Genomic DNA, 21,790 nt, shown 5'->3' on the forward strand with positions numbered 1-21,790 from the left:
TAGGCGGGAGCAGTGTAGTGGCAAGGATCACCTAAACTCAAGTCACTAAGTATGCTAGAATGTAATGTGCAGATAGGTGGAAAAAACTATTTAGCAGCCGGGTTCACCTAAATTCGAGATCACTGAGTATGCTAAAATGCCTAAGTTCAAAATCACAGAAGTATGCTACAATGCCTAAATTCAAAATCACAGAAGTATGCTAAAATGCATAAATTCAGAATCGCAGAAGTATGCTACAATGCCTAAATTCAAAATCACAGAAGTATGCTAAAATGCCTAAATTCAAAATTGCAGAAGTATGCTACAATGCCTAAATTCAAAATCACAGAAGTATGCTACAATGCCCAAGTTCAAAATCACAGAAGTATGCTACAATGTCTAAATTCAAAATCACAGAAGTATGCTAAAATGCCTACATTCGAAATCACAGAAGTATGCTAAAATGCAATGTGCAGGCAGGTAGAGTAAGCAATTTAGCAGCAGAGTTCACCTAAATACGAGATCACTGAGTATGCTAAAAATGCAGTGTGGCAGCAAGTAGGGACAGTTTCTATGCTATTAAGCTATGGTGCAATTATATAGAACTCATGTAGGATGGTAGTGACACTTTATAAAGTACCTAGGTTCAGATTGACAGTTTATTGGTTGCATGCAAAATAAACAGAGCAGTACTGCATAGGAGCTGTGATGGATTGTGCCGTCATTGGCGGTATGCTTAGTAGGTTGGACATATGATCTAGTTTGAAGTTAGCAAAGGTAAACGTAAAGGTACATGCATGCCGTATAGACTTACTCACTATGTCAGTGTATCTCTAATGCAGAGGAAGATCAGGTCTAGGCACTAGTAGATTGACCAGTGTCTCCGAAAAAGGGTTTAGTTAAGTGTCAGGACAGACTCCTGCAGAAGTAGGCTGGAGGGGGGTATGGGGAGCAGGGTAGAAGAATAAAGCAAACCAGGCAACACCTGTGTGTGTGAGAGGGGGGGCATAAGGGAACATCACAGGGGGACCAGAGGGGTGGGGATGGCCTGTGGGGACCGAGGTTTAAGAAGGTTTACAATAGATTCTGGGAGTAGGGTATGCAGTGTTATGCTAGAAGTTTACAAATTACAGGCGGGACAGGCTGCCCTCTAAGGGGCTGAGCTCTAGGGTTCCAATACTAGTGACTTATTCAAGCCTAGGAATTTCTGCTTAGGACCGTAAATACATGCTTTTACACTTTACATGCTGTATATTCCTGTATATTTTGTGGATACTCCTGTATATTTTGTTGTATATTATTCTTGTTGCTCTATTTTTGCTATTTTTGCCATGTGATCTTGTAACAAAGTTTTGAGCTGTCTTTTAAAATGCGCCCGGTTACCCTTGGGTCTGGTGCGCAATATAAGTAATAAAAACAAACAAACAAACAAACAATAATTGTAAGAAGCTCTCAGTCTTGGAAAACAAGTACTTCAAGCGCATTCTGGGTCTACCGTATTGTGCACTAAGCATGCGTGTCGTCCTTAAAATAAACATGCCCAGGATTGAGACACTATGTTAATCCAGACCTGTGTATCTCTGGATTAGGATTTGGCCTACTCCAAAACTGGTTAAATTTAAAGAAGCTTTTGAAGATGTGATGAGCCAGAAAGGTGACCTCTCTCTACCGTGGTTAGTACATCTAAGAGAGGTGTTTAATAAGCTTGGCCAGATCACTTGTTGGGACATGACTTGTTGTGTGGGTGGGCAGGAGCACCAAACCACTTATCAGAAAGGCCTATCAGGAAAGGGCAGAGTTGGATGTGCAAAGCATGATTAACAATTCTTCTAGGCTCAGTACTTACTGAGCAATCAAGGAAAGACTTGGCTTTTAAGTGTACCTAGAAGAAAGTACCCATAAGCCTGTGAGAGTATTATATACTAAGCTTCAATTTGGTGCTCTTGCTTTGACTACTCACTGCAACAAGTGGAATAGCAGCAACCTTTTTGCCATCATTGTGTAATGAAGAGAGAATGCCTTATACACTTGTTGTTAATATGCCCCTTATATCTGGATATAAAGAAAATCTTCTTCAAGCTGCTGTTCCTTGCTAGGAATATAAGGTTTAATTTCCAGGCGTGGATATCTGTTGCAAGATGGGCAATGGTCTAGAAGTCCATACTGTGGCGCATTATCTTATAAGAGCCTGGAGGAAAAAGAATTGGAATCTGGCTCATAATGGATCAAGCTATGTCCTATGTGTGTATTTGTAACTATTATGAACGTGGGTTTTAAATGCATTTTAATACGCTTGATGTGGGGCGGGGGAGCTACCATGAATTGAGTTATGAGCCTCCAGGATGTAACCTTTATGATCTGCTTGTTTACAGCGGGTTCACGCCTAACATTATATTAGGATGTGAACTTGCTTGTTTGCACATTGAATTTTATTATGCATTGTGTTTGTTTACAGAGCATATTGACATCATTCCATCTCTGCATAATATTTCTAGGCAGTCCAATGAAATGTATCAACACCTGCATTTTGCATGATTTTGAAACTGGACTACCTAAATCCTCCCTCTTGTCTCCTTCACAGTGGGGGTTTCCATCGCGGTTGATAGCAATGCATGGTGGCTTGTAGAGTAGCCAGGCATCTTCACATTACACAAACGACATATTAACCAAACCTTTCCCTTTCCTTCCCAGTGCTTTGCCCAACTTAATCTCTACTTCTCGGGAAGAGGGCTGACCAGGAAGAGAGTGAGCGAATGAGATCTGGAGCTGTGCCACCACCAGGACTGCATGCAACATCCTTAAATCGTTCATTTCCAACTGTATGGCATTAACCCCTATTAAACCTGAGCACAAGCCAGACTTTCATTTTCTGTTGCCTTCTAGTGGTAGTGCCCATTGAGTGCATGAGTGAACGACGAGCCTCTTCAAGGCACTCTTCTCTCTTCTCAGCCACCAAGGCCAGACGATGGATGTTTCACCATACTGTATTATGATTTCAATATAAAATGGCTCACAGCGTGAGACTAATTTTGAAATAAACTTACATTTAATTAAACAATTGTTTAAATTCTTGGGGACAGGGTCTATCATGTAATTTAGCATTCAGCTCAGGGACAAGTCCATGTTTCCATGCCGACACTAGCATTTAAGATTTTGATTTTAGGTCAGTACTTGTTCCTTGTTTAGGAAAATATGTTAGTCATCCTCTCTGGTAGCAAGAAAAGTAGTGTACAAGAAGGCTGTTGTCGGCTTGGGGACACACAAAGGCCCTGCAGTGTGTATTGCGCTAAATAAATATGTTATTCACTCACCGCCTCACTCTTTGACTCAGGAATTGATATAAGTGTGCTCTGTAGTGCAATCTTGTCTCTGCAGATATTTTGGACTAGCACTCTCATGATCACCCACCATTGACCATGCTTGCTTGGACTCATGGGAGATGTTGCTCAAACCATCCAGGCATGGAAAGGTAGAAGACACCTGCCCTAGGAAATGAACAGCTGCCAATTATCTACACAGGACAAACCAAACAGTGTAAGGGGCAAACTGGGTGTGGCTAACTGAATGACAGTCCACGATTTAAAGATACAGCAACTAAAGCTTTCATTGGGAACACCTAGTTTACCTTGCTAGCTTTTCCGGTCTTTTAGATATGGGTGATGATGGAGTCTGCATGGGTATTGATGTAAAATTGCTTGCACAATTGTTAAACATGACACAGCTATGTTTGCCTCTATTTCATGTGCCAAGGACTAACCTTGGAAGTTCACATAGTGGGGTTCGCCATTTCCAGAAGTGTATTACACTTTATCTAATATTAACATTTCTGGATGATTAGGGAATTTGAAGTGTGATACGCTAGCTTAGTATCTGTTATTCTTTTTTATTATTCATGACAACGATGAATGCCTCTGCTCTTGGTGTGTTGCTTTCCCATGTGCATGTATGCCCTCACACACTAGCATGGGAATGGTGCTCCAATTGGTATTAGCCCATTTGACCTAAAACATTTGACCTAATAACCAATTTGATTGTTTTTTGCATGTGTCATTTGGTCTTCGTTGCAATTTGGTTGCATATATTGCAAAATACCAAGCTTGGAGAGTGGGGGTTGCGGGAGTGTCACCCGCTACCCATGTTTGATATTTTGCAATTTCAGGGATGCGGGGGTGTCCCCCTCTTCGTGAAAATTGGAGGTGTGAGACAAAAAAAAATCATGTTCATTTAAATTGGGCCCCGAGCAGATAAATTGCAGTCAGTTTGCCGCGAACAAAAGAAATTCAGTCAAACACACCCAAACCGCTCCAATTAACTGACTATCTGGCTGCTGCACATGATAATCATTATTTGACTCTCAACCTCATCATCTTCTGCTGTCTGGCAAACTGAATCAGATGCATCCTGCATGATTTATTTGATTTGCGTTGTACACAGTGTGAGTGGAAGGACCTGGCCAGATTATCATACATCACCAGCCTTGTGTTGAGCATGGCACACAGTTAAGCTCTGCAAAGTATACACAGAAAACACAATAAAACAAAAGCAGAGTGCAACAGTAGGACACAAATTGTGAATAGCATTATATGACAGTAGTCATGGGCTACATAGCTGACATTTCAACAGTTGCTCATGGGTGAAGCTACAGCATTGTGCAAGTCCATACTGGCCACAGGTAGCTGTGTGTGAACAATCCTACATGCACATTAGACTTCGAAAACTCATGTGCTGTGCCATTTTAGGGTGCAATTACATTCTAGTACAGCAGGTATATCCAGGGTCCTATCCTTTAAGTCTTGGAATATTGTACTGAAGGTTCGCATGAATCTTACTGAATGACTTAACAGGTCGGATCATCCCAGCACCTTCAATTGAGGGGATATCCCTGTTAGGGGGCCTGTTGTTTACTATCAGGGGGAAGGGGTGGAAGCCTTCATTAACAGTGCCATTCTACTTGGATAAAGCTCCAATTATCAATGGCCAGATTGAAACCTTGTGAGTAGAATGGATATTTATGTGTTATACAAAGTTAATGTGCAGTGGTAAGTTTAAAGATATGTATATATTATTCAAAGCCAGTGAAGTGACATAGGCACTGCGAGCCGCACTCCAACTGGCCAACACAGTGTACATAAACTCGTCTCCGGAGCTCAAGTTAATTATACCAAATTACTTTATTGTTGAAAAACTCATGCACAGGCTGCATGGCATAGCAGCATGACGCGTTTCGCAACGGTCTTGTTGCTTGTCTACATACAATTCTCCAAGTGACCAAGTGCATGATTAAAAGGAGGCGTCTTCATTAGCATGCAAGAGTCCTTTCTTAGTTTTGGCACTACATTCAAGGCAGTAAAATGGTGGGTGTCCCGACTCTCAACACTGTGTTGGCTATGTCGAAAGAGGACTGTGCCATACGTATATGAATGCAATACGGGTAGTAAAGCTCAGTGGCAATGCACTCATTTGGAAGCAGGAAGACGCAGAGCAACACAGGTCTGAATCCCGGGTCCGCGCTTAGAACCCACTTTGGTATTAAGCGCGTTGAAACACAATCCTTGAGTGTGTGTCAGAGCGAACTAAATGAGCAAAATGCATAATATAACAATGTGCAGCACGCCAAGATGCCAACCACAATTGGGGAATACCAGGGACGTCATTTGGGGGTCGCCTGAGGTCACAACTGCGACCTTTGGTGATTCACTTGCGACCTCTGTGATCTTTTTGCGACCTCTGATTAAGGCCGTTGCATAATTGATCAGGGGTCACGAAAAGATTGCAGAGGTCATGGAGCTTGCCTTGCGGGTTACCGTGCGCACGAGTCAACCTGCCAGTGCCTTCAAGCTCTGATTATTTTAAAAAGAATTATGAGGCAAGTCACTGGCAGGCTGAATCGCGCACGTAGTGACTTGCAGGGCAGGCTCCATGATGCCTGCTTGGGGGCGGGCGTGGCTCCACTAGGTCTGGACTCAGCTGGCACTCGAGGTCATGGTTGCCTGGCAACCATGAACTTTGTCCGACCTCACCTCCACTATGTTTCCTGCATTGCAGAGGTGAGGTCATGGAGCTTGCCTTGCAGGTTGCCGTGCGTGCGAGTCAACCTGCCAGTGCCTATCAACCTCTGATTATTTTAAAAAGAATTATGAGGCAAGTCACTGGCGGGCTGAATCGTGCGTGCAGCGACTTGCAGGGCAGGCTCCATGATGCCTGCCTGGGGGCGGGCGCGGCTCCTGGGGCTGCGCTGCATCGCCCGGGCCGAGGAGAAGATGCCGCTGCAAGCACTGTCTGCTGCATGGCAAGGGGGTCTGCTGGAACCACACTGCTGCCGAGCAAGGTGAGGGCTGCATGCAGTGCGCACGGCTGGGGCCACGGTTACTGTGGCACAGCGTAGCAGGCATGAGGCACAAGCAGTGCTTAAGTGCTATATATTAAAACATCATTATCATTTGGCCTAGGACATCTGCTTGCAAGCACAGTGATTTCGTAATATGGGCCAATACACACTGATATTAATGATACATATGGTGATCCATTCTTGTATTAAAAATGTACATCAATTTACAGGGTTATCGTGACCATATTGTTCGTAGTGTACTTAGAAACAATGCTGTGTGATGCCACTTCCTGTGATGGCACACGGGGGTGTGGTCAAATGACATCACCTCACGTGATGTCACATGGGGGTGTGGCCAAATGACATCACTTCCTGTGATGTCACTCTTGGGGGCGTGACATTGTGATGTCACTTCCGCGACTCCTGGCATTTTGGTGAAATGACGTCCCTGGGGAATACTGAGTGAAGGTTATGCAAACTCAGAAAGTGATGTACCCAATGGGTTATAGGGATTACCACTGTAACGTGCACCGGAATTTACATGCACGTTGTACTTAAGGACAGCAGACTCGGCTCAAATTGATACGTTCGGGGACACAACACCAGGTTACCATGTAGTAGAATGCATAATGCTTTACATTTACATTATCATAAACATTAAAGTACAAAGTGCCAGTGTGAATGCAAGGAGAATGTAAAACGCGCAATGCACATGTGACCAAAAATAATTTCTTGAAATATTTAGGGCCTGATTCATGGAATTATCTGTGTGGAAAATAGGGTACTTGCATGCGCAACTGCACGCAAATCCGCCTTCGTCGATTCATGGAATTGTATGCGCAGTACTTTTTTTTCGCAGTTGGATTGAGTTCGTGCTGGATCGGCACATCTGTGTGAGCCATCGAAGGCCTTGCGCGAGATTCCAAGCAGAGGGTTGGTGTGGCTTGCACAGAGGGCTGTGAAGGTGACAGAGCATCAAAAAACAGGATAGAACTTCCAAAAAAGCGGTTGTTCTGATGGACGGTCTCCAGGCAGTCCGTTGCACACCCACAATTGCGTGGCACAAGACATATTCATGATTCGATCACATGGAAATGCTCACCCAAGTCCTTCATACGGTCCGCCACCCAAAGGCAGGCGTAAGTACACTTGAGTGTAGGATTTGCAGCGCAAAGGTGGGGTTGCATGTTGGATTCCAGGGTGCGTGTACTCAATCTGGTACTCTCGTTCAGATTGGAATTGCCATTGTATTTCGGTGCTGGACTGCCCCTGGGCAGGACAAAGACTGATATGCAAATGGATATTTCCCATCTGTGAAAGGCACAGTGAGTAAAAGCAGTGGCTGCGAACTCTCAAGTGGTTAATAACCACTGAACAGGTTATCATGTCTGTTCTTGCGAGAGAGGGGCGCCCGCTACCTTTGTTAAACAGGGTTCCGATGTAACTTAGGGGTGCGTGTAAGCAGTGTAGCGGGGTGCAGGAATGTTTATGGGGGTTCGCATGCAGATTTCCTGAGTCATTGCCGAGTTCCGATTTTTTCTACGCATGTTGTCAGGGTGCCGGATATGGTTATGGGGGACCCCGCGCAGTATCCCAGAGTCGCTGGACTGCTTACGGGGGCCCCAAGCACTGTTTGAAGGCTGCGTGTATTCACGTCTGGGGAGTGCGCAAAGGTAGCTGTTCTGGCTGTTTATGCTTTTCATGTGGCCGTGTCGTGAGTGTTCTGGGTGTGAATTGGGAATACGCATACTTTTTCTTTCTGCGCGCAGGCTCACGCAGTGTCCTTCTCGGCAAGCGCCCCTTGCAGGATTTCTGCAATAATTTCCATGAATCGGGTCCTTAGAATGCAAACGCCATACACAGGGCCTCATTACGGCCATTGCGCTCTCGTAATGAAGGGTGCCGGTACGGCACCGGCACCCTTCATTACGGGATGGCCTATTACGAGGTTCCCTTGCGGGACCCGGTAAGGATGCCTGGTAGAACCAGGTGTCCTTATCGGGTCCCGCCGAGGGGACCAGGGAGCTAATAACGGGCCCGTTATTAGCTCCCTCCCCATTCCCATTGGGCCCTATGGGGGCTCAAATGGGAATGGGGATGGGTTTTTCCAATGAGGACTTACCGGGTCCTCCATGGTTGGAATAGCCCGGTAAGTCCTCATTGGAGGAACACGGTGCTGGAACCCGGTATGGAGGCAGCCATGCAGCCATGCCCTTATTAAGGGCATGGCTACGTCCGTACTCGTAATGAGGCCAACAGTCTGAAAGACCCTTGATCTAAAATAAAGTGCTAAAGCTATACATACTTACAATGGGCTTACAGTGTGAAATCATCATACACATCCATGCCAACAATAGACACATTAATGGACCGTGACACATTTTCAACAGATCACCAGATATTAAATGCAGCAGTGATGTCCAACAATCATCCGACAGTAACATACTGACGAATCAAAAGTGTCTAGTGCTGTGCAAATTCAAGGAAACATAACATCCTTATTACTGTCCAAGCAAATAAACTTAGCCGAATGCAATTGATAGAACTTGCAAAGTGATGTGCAAAATGTCAAGCATATATTTGAAATCTTGGAATATCAATGTTTTAATGAAGCACGGAAATTGCTATATGATCTCCATAAAGCCCAGTCATACCTCACCTATCATCATCATATACAAGTACCATACTGTCGAATCTAAAGTGTCTGGTGCTTTGCAAATTCAAAGGAACATGGCATCCTTATTATAATGAATGCAGAACAGCATTGCTAAATGCAGCAAACATAAAGTGCAGTATGCTGTGCGAAATGTCAAACATACATCTTGAATTCTAAAATGCCAAATGGATTAATAGAGCACAATGCCTACTAAATGAGCTCCACCAGGCACCAGTTATGTCACACCATACATGATAATTGGGAATGAGTATCTGAAAATAAGTCAAGTATACTAGTGATGTAAGAAGATGCCCAATGCACTCTAAGTATGAACAACCTTGAATCTTCCTGAATATATATAGGTCACATGTTGAGGACAGCCAAATCACAAATACATATAATCTAATAGCCATACCAATATACAATGTGTTCATTCACAAGCACCACAACCCAAAATACCCTAAAAAAGGGGACATTTACAAAGAACAAATAGCCATAATGTTTTTTGTTAAGCATTCTCTGGTGTCCACATACACCTGACCACCTGTACCATAAGAGGTTCATAAATATTAATTTCAATTAAATAATGTACATAGGACATGGACCCAGAATCCATGGGTCTTATGGGACTAGAGAAAAACAGAAAAACTACAGAAAAACTATCCAAGAAGGAGCATCCACCATCAAAGGATCAAACAAGATCCAGGAAAGGGGAAACCAGAAAGAAGGGGGAGAACTCAAAATAATTAGAGAGAAAGGAAAGCAGAGAAAGCAGATCCACAAGGAAAAAGGTGGAAAAAAGGGAAAGGACTGACCAAACCCCCAGAAGATCATCATACAATATAGAAGGTTCCCAGCTGATTCACATGGTCCATATGGATACACAACAGCCAACAGATTATGTGCCCAAAAAAGTATGTAACTCCTCATCCACATTATGTCCTATTGGGTATTGTGTTTTGAATTCAGGGATAAATAGAGTTTCTTTCTGACGTAAAAGACATTCCTCGTCCCCACCTCTTCATCCCAGGTATTACTAAGTCTCCTTTTATTGAGACCTCACTCAACGCCAATGCCACCTGCCTCCTTACCCACCAAGAAAATGCTCCACCACAATACCAAACCTACTCCTTTTCTCCCCCCTTTACAAACAATCTTACCTTCGGACTCTATAAGACCAACCCCATTCCTACCCAAAATAGGTACTCCCAACTGGGAAAATAGCCAAACAAATACAAACAGCTCCAACAACCTTCCTACTCTAACCCCTATGCAATGGATTGAGTGGTTCACTACAAAGCCGACTCCTAATCAACCATGCCATGGCACCCACAGAAACGAAAGACTCGCCTCCTTACCATTGTGGCACCACTAGTCAACCTCTATCAGGATAAGTCATTCATCACTTCCTATAGATCCACACAGAGCCGACCTAGCCCTCCTACCTCGGGCGCACCACCTAAAAAACAGAAACCAAAGCGAGACAAACTATCGACAACCTTAGCACAGTCCAACAGACCTCACCTACCAGTCCTGACCAAACCTGCATCTATTAAAGGCGCACTCATTAACGCAAGATCCGTAGTTGCATACCAACTGACATAGCTGATTTAATTAAAGACAATGACCTTGATTTCCTAGCAGTGGCAGAGACTTGGCTCCATGCCACCGCAGGGCCATCTCTAATGTTAGCCATTTCTGACTCTTACACTATTACTCAAGCTGACAGAGAAAATGCTAAGGGCGGAGGGGTCGCCTTCATAGCTCGCTCTAGCGTGGCACTCAGATTAGCGACCACCTTCCCTCCTAAATCATGCGACCTTCTCACAGTCAAAATAACAACCCCCCACTCCAGTACCCTCACCATTCACCTCATCTTTAGGCCTCCCGGCCCCCCAGGAGATTTAGAGGAGGACATAGTTACACTGCTTTCTGACAACACTAAACCTACATCACAAATCTTAATACTTGGTTACTTTAACTTAGGCCTATCTAACCCAAATGACCCGGCTGCTAAATCACTGGAAGAATAGCTAAATGAACTGAATTTCCTACAGAGAATTAATGGACCTACTCATATAAAAGGTCGAACACTGGACTGGTTGGCAGACCACAACTGCCCTACGGTAATTACTACCATTGAACCACAATCCTGGACTGACCATTCCCTCATCACCTTCACCATTAACGCTAATCGTCCAGCCTTGAAAACCAAGCCTATTGCGCCTCCTCTACTTATGACAAACAAGCGTTATATTACAGCTGATAAATTTGCACCCTTACTGATCCCAATACTTAATGCCAACAAATCTGAAGATCCTGGGGACTAATTAACCCCTTCAACAGCACTATGGGATCAGCTCTCAATGCTATTACCCCTCTGAAATTATGCAAAAGTAAACCCAAAGAACACCTTAATTCTTGGTATACTCCACAACTCAAAGCCTTGAGGGCGGAAAAAAGAAAATGTGGGACCACATGGAAAAACCTACCCTCTAAATAAAACAAAAACCTAGTCACAGAAATCACTGCTCGTTACAAAGCAGATATTATCAAAACTAAACAAGAAACATATAATGATAGGATCCAAAATGCCAGTTCCAGTATTAAGGAACTATTTGGAATCCTAAGGGAATTAGAATCACCTATAGCTTCTGATGACTCTCACCCTAAAGACAAAGCTTGGTGCACAGGCATACAAAACGCCTTTGCCAATAAAATCACTACCCTCCAAAATAAAATTGCCTCTAAAAGAATCAATGTCAATGGTTTTGACACAGTGCAAAACTTAGACACCTCTACCCTCACTAACACTCTAGCAGCATTCAAATTTGCTCAAGTCTCCATGACTGAGATCGCTAAAATCATTAACTCTCTGAAACCATCACGTTGCCAAGGAGACATCTGCCCTGCTCAAATTATAAAAGATACAGCAAGAGATCTCACTCCTTTTATCACTAGACTAATAAATGCCTCTTTTAAATCATGTCAGGTTCCCACTAACCTAAAAGATGAATGGGTACTACCCTTGCTCGATCCCACCATCCCAACTAATTACAAGCCAATAACCACTGTCCCTTTCCTCCTCAAAATTATCGATAAGGCAGCTGACCTCCAAATACAGTCATACCTAGAGATCAACAATCTACTAGGGCTTAGACAATCTGGATTTAGATCCTTGCATGGGACCGAAACAGCCTTGCTAGACTTGAAAACACAAATAGACTTGATAAAAGACAATGCACACTACTTTTGCTACTAGACCTTTCCGCAGCCTTTGATCTGGTTGATCACAGCATACTCTGTGAACACATTATCATCGACAGATAACTTCTCACTGAAGGCCACAACCTGGATCAAATCATTCTTAAACAACAGAATGATGAGAGTATTCTCCCCTTCAGATGCAGCTGACCCTATCCCTATCTCCTGTGGAGTGCCACAAGGTTCCTGTGTTTCCCCCACACTACACAATGGCCCTCATTACGACCCTGGCGGAAATCGAAAAACGATGGCGGAAATGTAATACCGCCATCGAATACCGCTCGGTGCGATTATGACCCGTCACCGTAAAGTACGATGCCATTAGCGACACCGTAGTGAACGCCAACGCTAACTGCACCAAGTACGCGCACGCGCGCCATGCAAAACCGTAATTACCACCATGGCGCAACGGTACGCGAATTCTGACCCTAGCGGACATTTACTTAACGCCATCAAGCATGGCGGAAAGTACCATTCCGCCATGGTGAGAATTACGGCATCGTGAACCAACCGTAAATGGCCCTACTGAGTGCCTGTACACCACTCCCTGCCCACATTGCACAACTCCTCGTAGGTGCAATGAAGTTACACAATGCAACCAGTGAAATGTACAAGTCACCCATGCATGCCAACGAACAAATGAATGTAGGGGCTCCAAGTGCCTTGTGAGTGGCCATCCATATTTGGCATGTCACCATTGCCGTACTGATGCAGCACAGGCATGTGAAGGTTCAAGTACAGCAATATGAACTGAAATATGAGACAAAACAACAACAGGCCCCCATCGCTTGACACCAGTGTAAGGCAACATTCAAAGCAGTATCCTAAGGGAGACTGCACCAGCCCTGTACTCTTGCCAGTAAACAAACCAACCATCAGCATAAGCATGTACCACACAAGTTGGCAGAGTGACTGAGCAGCCAGGCTCATCTCAAGAGGGGCCAATGGGAGCTGCAGGGCACAGATGGCACGAATACAGAAGCTATTCCAATGGACATGACCTCAGTCTCCCTCCAAGAAACGCACGCAAACACAGGCACCTGTGACCAGCCATTTTCTGATAATCACATCATTCCACCAATCCACCTGGCTGACCGGCATCTGTTACACAAAAGCTAATCCCCCGCCCCTGAGCATGACATCATTAAAACAGTCATAATGGCAGCCCCTATCCCTGACCTTACTGGGCTTCGTAGGCAAACGCGGCCAGTACAGTACCACGCAACTATACTCAGAAGCCGGAACCCAATGCAGATCTTCTCACAATACATCGCTCCACAAATAGGAATATGCTACATTACTTGCAAAGAATAACGCTACACGGTTAATATCAGAATAAAATGTTAATGCACATCAAATTCACCAAGCCCATACAGCTATTAGGTCATAAACTCCAAAATATTTTTCATTACTGTGGGCTGCATCCGCAATAAATGACCAGCTTCTTCTTGTGTGACGCCCTGTTCCTTCATGGTACACAGGGGCTACATTCACGTTCAAAAAGGCAACATGGAAGCGCCTAGAACCGCAGGGCCGTCCCATTAGGTAGGCACTAGTCCAGCTGAAAGGTTGATATGTTGCTCCTAGCCACTAGTACTGCGTAAGGGCATGTGGCCCATTGGCGATCGTCCCATAAGATCGTAATGGTGCTCCACTGATTAACTCGAAGCAGCAGGTGTCGGGAGTAAAAGCCATCTGCAGGAGTGGCATACAGATGGCAGCGGCAAAAGGGGAGGAGATACCTGTCACCCAAATGAAATGAAAAAGAATAGTATGGGCATCAGAACTTCATTTGTATTACTCACTTCAATGATCACACTAAATCTACAGCCATATGCATGCTAGCCCACTCAAAAGGATTATTTCCACCCAAAAATCACTTGCGAATCATAACTATATAAATCGAGGTGAAAACACTATTACAAACGAGTGTTTGTGTGCATGCGTCTGTTAAAACAGAATCCATTAGATGGGATTAGTAACGTGCATAGACACAAGTGTTTGAAGGCGCGTCGAGACAGGGAGGGTTCAACAAGGGCAGATAGACGATGGTCCCACTATGGCAGCTCTGCATCACATAGCACAGGGGAAGGGGATAGATTCCAAAAAGCCATGTACATGGCAAACTCTCAATTAAATCATCTGTCCATGCATCCATACATCATTCCCTCATCCCGGTATAAAAACGCCTGATTATTTACTCACATAACATTTGAAATTTCCATTGAGTCTGTGCGTAATGCAGTCTGCAAAATCCACTGTGCTCCAGGCCGGAATTCTAGTGAAGTAACATGTATTTGGGAACGTCCTGCCTTATCGTCCACTACGCTATTGCGCATCCCATACTATTCATATCAATCATTGCATTCTCGCCATGGCCCCTGTCCCAAGGACATTAAACAATAGAACGTTATATTTGCAGTCAGACCTGTGGGCGTCTCCTCGCCGCTAGCTGAAAACCGAAAGCGCTGTCCTTCGAATTCCTCATTTGCAACATCACGTCGAAAAGGCATCTGTGACCGCTTGAAATCACAAATTCATCCATGTAGTGCGGCAGTGTGTGAAAATGGCAACTGGCTTCACTCACAAATGGGACGCCCCGCCCGTCGGTGAACCTCGGTACAGTGCTGCATGAGGGTCAACCGTTAATTGAGTACTACATTCCACTGACCCTTCACAAGTTTGTTTGCGACTGCAAAGATAGTATGTGAAACAATGGGACCATAGCAGAATGAACATATAAACCAATATTTCACTGCCATCGGGATTAAATACATGATTGTAATAGCAAGATGCCATGCGTCAAATTGCAGCGTTGTGTGCGGGACGTGCTCGCCCAAAGGGGATTGCAGCTGGCACAGGTGGAATGAATCACCACAGGTGGAGGCTATACAGCCTGAAAACACATAAATTGCACACCCAACCCCCTCCCACAACCACACCTACTCCAAAATGCTACCGGCAGGACTAGCGATGTTGGCCCTGGGGGACCTGATAGCACTGCAAGTACTCCAACTTCAAGAAGAAGACGAACACCAACTACTACAACAACCGGCCGCACAGAGGAGACGCAGGAGGAGGAGGAGGGCAAGGCAGGGCCAGCAAGGCCCACCAGCACAGCCACTACCACCACGCAGGCAGCCCGCAATCCCACGCCTCCGAGCTCATCCGTTCAACCTCACTGCTGAGCAGATCCACACCCTCTACCGTTTGGACCGGGACACCATAACCGCCATTGTGAACATGACACACGCTGACCTTGTCAGCATGATAGATAGCCCAACCGCCATCCCACCCCTACTGAAGGTGGTGTCTGTACTCCACTTCCTGGCCACAGGCACCTACCAGCACACAGTCGGACAGTTGCATGGCATTTCACAGCCACTGTTGTCACGGACACTATTGCAAGTGCTCGATGCCCTCCTGAAGCACGCAGACGACTACATCTCTTTACCACGCTCGGAGCAGGAGATTACAAACACAAAAGTGGGATTCCATGCACTTGCCGGCATACCGGGTTGCATTGGTGCCATCGACTGCACCCATGTGGAATTGGTTGTCCCACATGCCATGGATGTCCAGTACCGCAACCGGAAACAATATCATTCTCTTAATGTACAAATGGTGTGTGACTCCAACAGGATCTTTACACATTGTTGTGCCCGATTTCCTGGATCAACCCATGATTCTAGGGTCTGGAGGAACTCTACAATACCACGCTACATGGAGCGACACCAGGGAACAGATCCTGGCTACTCGGTGAGTCTCATTTCATGCATGATAATGTGGGGTATGTGATGCGGCAATGACCTGGCAGGAAGGGGGGGGGGATGCGTACGTAGCAATGTCATTCCACAAACATCCTTTATTGTCCACATACAGGTGATGCCGGGTATCCACTGAAGAGATGGCTCCTTACACCACTCCGGAACCCACAGAACCAGCATGAGGAGGACTACAACCATGCCCACTCACGTACCCGTGTAGTCATAGAACAGGCATTCGGCCTACTGAAGGCTCGTTTCCGCTGCCTCAGCAGGTCTGGCGGGGCACTCCTGTACCGCCATGAGAAGGTTGCAAAGATGGTCATGGCATGTGTCATGCTACACAACATGTGCGTACGTAGAAATGTGCCCATGCCCCCTGACGCAGAACTGCAAGCACCTGAAGATGGTCATGATGAGGGTGGGGATGTGGCAGCACCTCAAGGAGTCCGCGAGGCACAGGAGGCCCGTGAAATTCGTCAGAATATCATAGATTCATGCTTCTAGCACTCACGCCTGATGGCTGATACATGGACACGGGACTTGTGGCACTGTGTGTGTCTGGAACATGCACAATGTGGACTGTACGCCTATAAAGGCCTCGTACACAAAGATCAATGTCCACACATCTCATTGGATGATTATGAAATGTTTATAGCATATGTGAAATTATATTACACACCCCATCGACCCGCCACCCAAGAAAGCCCAACACCCCCCCTCCACCCTCCTACCTCCCCCCCGAACACCAGTGTCCAAAGATGCTCATTGTCAGTGGGCAGACGCTATTGCAAGCCCCCTCTCCGGGTATCAGGGGCACCCCTGCCTGTGGAGCGCAGGTTCCTCCCAGATCTACGTTGGGGGCTGCCCTGGACGGAACTTGCAACGGATGATGTCTCTGCCTGCTCACGTCCATGCATGTCCCTAAGGGTTTGTGAGAGCTCAGTGAGCACACGGCGCACAGCGGCAAGTTCACCACATACGTCTTTGGACGTCGCATGCAGTTCCCCCCTCAGGCTCTCGGTGCTTCTCTCCATTTGTACCCTTAGTGTCTCTGTACTTCTCTGCATTTGTACCCTTAGTGTCTCTGTACTTCGCTCCATTTGTGCCCTAAGTGTCTCAGTAGATGTTTCTATGGCTGCCTTAGAACCCCCACATTCATCAGCATGCTCCTTGAGGAGCGTGGCCAGTTGCTGCTGTTGCACGATCACCTGGTCGAGGGACTGTTGCCTCTGCTGGGTCATGCCCATTTGCGGTGGTGTCACAGAGGGGCTGATCACCTCATGTTGCCTTGCCACAGGGCTTGTGGGGGATGGCCAGTCGTCGTCTTGTGGGTGCCCCTGCGTGGTATCCTCATGGTGTACGGGATGAAACAAACAGGGGGATTGAGACAGGTCATGGATGGGTCCTACATCGACAGCACCGTTTTCTGTGTCGGAGCATGCTGGCATTAATGCAGTGTCACCTGTGGTGCTGCTGCCACCAGAAGCAGTGCCTTCTGTGGCATCCATTGGGGGGACCTGTGGTGCTGCTGTTGTGGGCATGCTGGCTGCTGGGGTGCCTGTTGAAGTCCCCTCCTGTGTGCTGCCACTTGATTTGTGCTGCTGCCGTGTCTTGATCCGTGCAGCTGAGGTGGAGGGTCTTTGGCCGTTGGTCTTGGCCCTCTTTGCAGGTGTGCTGGTAGGGGTGTCCTGAAGCTCGTCGTTTGAATCGGACCCTGTGGTGGAGTAAAGGAGGGCGAGCGTTATTTATGGGTCTGTGGAAATTGGAATGGCAATGTATCACATGCATTGGGGTGGTACCTGAGGGTGATTTGGGTCAGGGCCTTGGAGGTGGTTTCATTTTTGTGTGGATTGAGGATGCAGTTGTTTTGCAGCCTGCAGTTAGGGTGTGCATGCTGCACGTGTAGAGGGTGTTTTTAGGATTTTTGATTATTTATGTATTTAATGTGACTTTTAAAGTGCGCTATCAGGCCAATGTATGTGGACGTTCTCCTGGACATGTGTTTCTGTTGCACTATGTGGACACATGGTACTTCACATGATTGGACATTGTGGATTTAGCATTGTTTTATTTGGCCCACCTACCTGATTCTTCGGATGTCTGCACTCCTTTCTCCATCCCTCCGACTCCCTCTATACTCTCCATTCCAATGGTGGAGGCACAGATTTCTTCCCAGGGGGTCAACTTGATGGGTGATTCCGATCCTCCCCCGGTAGCTGTGGCAATGTTACGGTTGGCTGATAGTATGCTCCGTACGCGTATCCGCAAGTCGTCCCATCGCTTTCTGCATTGCTGTGGGTTGCGGGGTGCGGTCCCCACCGCACTTACCCGCTGTGCCACCAGGGCCCATATGGCCTTCTTGTTCGCAAGTGCCGTCCTGGTCATTTGCGTCGAGAAGACGACGGCAGCATTCTCCTGGAGGGTCTCTGTGAGCACGGTGAGTTCCTCATGGGAGAAGTGGACCTGCCGCTTGCGGTCGCACGCTTTTTTAGCAACTTTTCCCATTTTGATTGTTTTAACTAGGGTGGCTAACGGGTTGGGATGTGTCTCAGGGTCGGATTTGTAATGGTTGTGTTGTGATTCTGATTTTATAGGTGTACGGCGTGCTGTTTCCCGTTCCGGGCCCATGTTTTTACTTCCGTTTCCGTATATTTACGGTCACCGTATTTTGCGATTACCGCTCATTACGGTGACCGCTATGATGGGTGGCGGAATTGCACCTAGGGCGCCGTACGACGGCGGTGAGGGGCGTTTTGGGGACATTTCCGCCATCGCGGACTTTGCACTTCCGCCATGGCGTAATGCTCGTGCCCGATGGGTCAGAATTAGCTGCACTTTACTCCATCGTGCAATGGCGGAAACGCTATTTACGCTATATCGGTCAGGTCAGTTACTTTCCGCCAGGGTCGTAATGAGGGCCAATGTGTTTACCAAACCTTTATTCAACATACTGGACCATCTGGGTGTCATCTACACCAACTACACAGATGACACCCAGATACTGATCCTACTTTCTGGCAACTACGACTCTGACAATGACAGACTAAACAAAATCTACCGAGTCATTCAGGCCTGGATGGCCACACACAGCCTGTGCCTGAATGACGATAAGACTGAAATTCTTATATGAGGCGCCCCTATTCACCTAAAAAAACTGAATCCTAAATACATCTTCTTCAATATAGACAGGAACTTGATCACCATGGCCAAGGAAACTAAAACACTAGGCTTCCATCTTGATTCTGCCCTGAACCTTAAGAAACAAGCCAACGCCACCGCCACAGCTATCGCCCATATGTGTAAACTGATCCATGCATGCAAAAATGATCTTTCCACCAATAGCCGCATGATTTTGGCTCGAGCATTAATCCTGTCCAAACTTGATTACTGCAATGCTCTATATGCATGTGCTAACAAACAGGTTCTCAACAAACTCCAAACCTTGCAAAACAATGCACTAAGAACCACCCTTTGTATCCCACGGAGAGACCACATATCTGAACCAAGAAGAAGCAACAAATGGCTGTCCATCAAGGATATAATCTTCTTTAAACTCTTCTCCATCTCCCACAAATGCCTTCAGAATGCTGCCCCTAAATACCTGAGCGACAAAATTGTCCTTAAAACCTCAGCTAGACCTACGAGATCAGAAAACTCCCACTGCATCATTGCGCCTCGCTACAACCTAAAAAGAGCTGGAGGCACCAGCCTCCCAGTGCAAGCAGCGTTAGCCTGGAATGCCTTCCCTCTTAACCTGCACACTGATGACAATCTCAATAGTTTTAGGACCAACACTGAAGAATGGCTCTTTACCAAAGACACCATACTCATTGCCTGATATGACACAATCTCACTTGTAACTGCCTCTGCACTTACACATGTGTTCTTGTATACTTAGCTGGCAAAAGTAACCTTGATTCTAATGTTTTTTACATTGATGTACCGTGATTATTACCTTTTTCACTGTAACCTTTATTAATACCTTTTCTTATGTATGTATGCATACTAAGTTGTCTTGATAAGTGCCCAGAAATCTCAGGGTGTGGCGCGCTGTACAAATAATAAACAAACAAACAAACTTCTATTTTATGTAGGTCAAAGAATCCCAAACCATCCAATTATCCTTAGTAGACTTCATGGAAATGTTTTGCCATGGGGTACGCAGCATCCTGGTATTTTACAGCTCTGAGGTGCTGCAAAACCCGTACCTTCAGTTTGCATTTCATGCTGACAATGTACCATTTGTTACATGGGCATGTGAGAACCTGAACTACGAATTCAGTGTCAGAAGTAATTTTGATGGTAATTCGGACTGAGTGGCCCAATATGGTGTTCTTATAGGTGGCACAATTGGTTGAAAATTTGCACATCTCACATTTAGTGCACTTGTAGAAACCTTGCCCCGAACCTGTGAGCCATCTCATGGATGTGATTCCTTCTCCCCACTCCATAAAGCTAGTCACCAGGGTATCTTTGAAAAAGCAAGACCTGCAATAACTGACATTAGGAACATTGCAGAGTGGCATCCCCTCAGATTTTTTAACCAGTGCATCTTGGTTTTCCAACAGCAACTTATCCTTGTTAATGGTATGTGCTTTGATGTAGGATCATTCAATTATACTTTTGGAATAGGCCTGCTGCTGGAAGCCCCAAGCTCTAATTTTGCTCTCTCTATCAAAGGCCTCATTTGTGGAACAATTTCTAATTATAATAATAATTATAATTAATAAATTCTCCATAGGGGATGCTCCAAATAAGATTTTTTGGATAGCTACTCATAGCCTGGAGAGGGGTATTCGAGTCAGTGGGTTTTCTGCAGAGTTCACTGGTCAGCCCTCTCCCTTCTTGTTTGATGACCACATCATAAAACACAATGGAACTCCTGCTGTGTGTTTCAGTAAACCTCAGATTGTGCTCATTACTGTTAAGTAGTTGCACAAAGTTCATCCATTCCTTTTGGCTGCCCCTCCAAATTATGAACAGGTGGTTGATATAGCAGAGATCACAATTTTATCAGTAAAACCTTCATTTGCCTCCGAACATACCATACATTTCTCACAGTACCCCCTAGTCAGATTTGCTTATGAAAGGGCAAACATGGTGCCCATTGCTGTTCCTTGTGACTGCTTGAAAAATTATTATTACAGAAAAATACTTTGCCAGGATTATTTCGATATGCCATAAATAGTTCAATGAGCGTGTGTTTAAAAAATATTCACAGGCATGCCTCCTAAAATTATGTTGGATGGAAGTATGCAATAACACAACCTCCATGGTAGCTAAAACATTCTATGACTCCCACAGGAGATCTTATATATGCACATATATGTAATACCGAGTCCAAAAATGAAAATACCTGCTGTTTATAATACCTTGAATTGTACTAACAAAAAAGTCACACTGAATTGCTAGTACTTGCTAGCTTTTAAAGTCACACAATTTTCTTTCTTAGATATTAGCACCATCTAACAGAAGTCTGTGAGATTTGCGCTGTTCCATTTGTGCATGAAACTTTCCCTTTTGACAGATTGATATTTCTTCTATTTTTCATAATTTCAGAGACTCGCCCATTCCAGCACTCACAAAATGATTTTATCTACTCTCTATTCCTGCATAATTTATTTGTGTTTTTCTTTTATTATGTGCTTTACCGTCTTTTTGAACCCTAATGCTAAACCTTCCTACCAACACTTTCCTTTTTTCATTCAATTTTATTTCCTCTGCTTTTACTGAATTTGTCAAAACTCACATTCATTATAAATACATTGTCATAAGAATTGCCACCACAGCAATTGA

At 45.3% G+C, this 21,790-nt stretch overlaps 1 protein-coding gene across 2 annotated transcripts in view; it reads left to right on the forward strand.

The window, feature by feature from the left end:
• Positions 1-3,289, forward strand: part of FEZ1 (fasciculation and elongation protein zeta 1) — a 341,418-nt gene extending 338,129 nt beyond the window's left edge. For both annotated transcript variants that reach the window (XM_069614549.1, XM_069614550.1), the window contains one exon: positions 2,671-3,289. In XM_069614549.1, coding sequence (XP_069470650.1) covers positions 2,671-2,687 — 17 coding nt within the window. In that variant the 3' untranslated portion in view covers positions 2,688-3,289. The remainder of the gene's footprint in view (positions 1-2,670) is intronic.
• Positions 3,290-21,790: the final 18,501 nt, after the last annotated feature.

The sequence above is a fragment of the Ambystoma mexicanum genome, chromosome 9 (assembly GCF_040938575.1).
Source record: "Ambystoma mexicanum isolate Mex_15411 chromosome 9, UKY_AmexF1_1, whole genome shotgun sequence".
In the NCBI taxonomy this organism is placed as follows: domain Eukaryota; kingdom Metazoa; phylum Chordata; class Amphibia; order Caudata; family Ambystomatidae; genus Ambystoma; species Ambystoma mexicanum.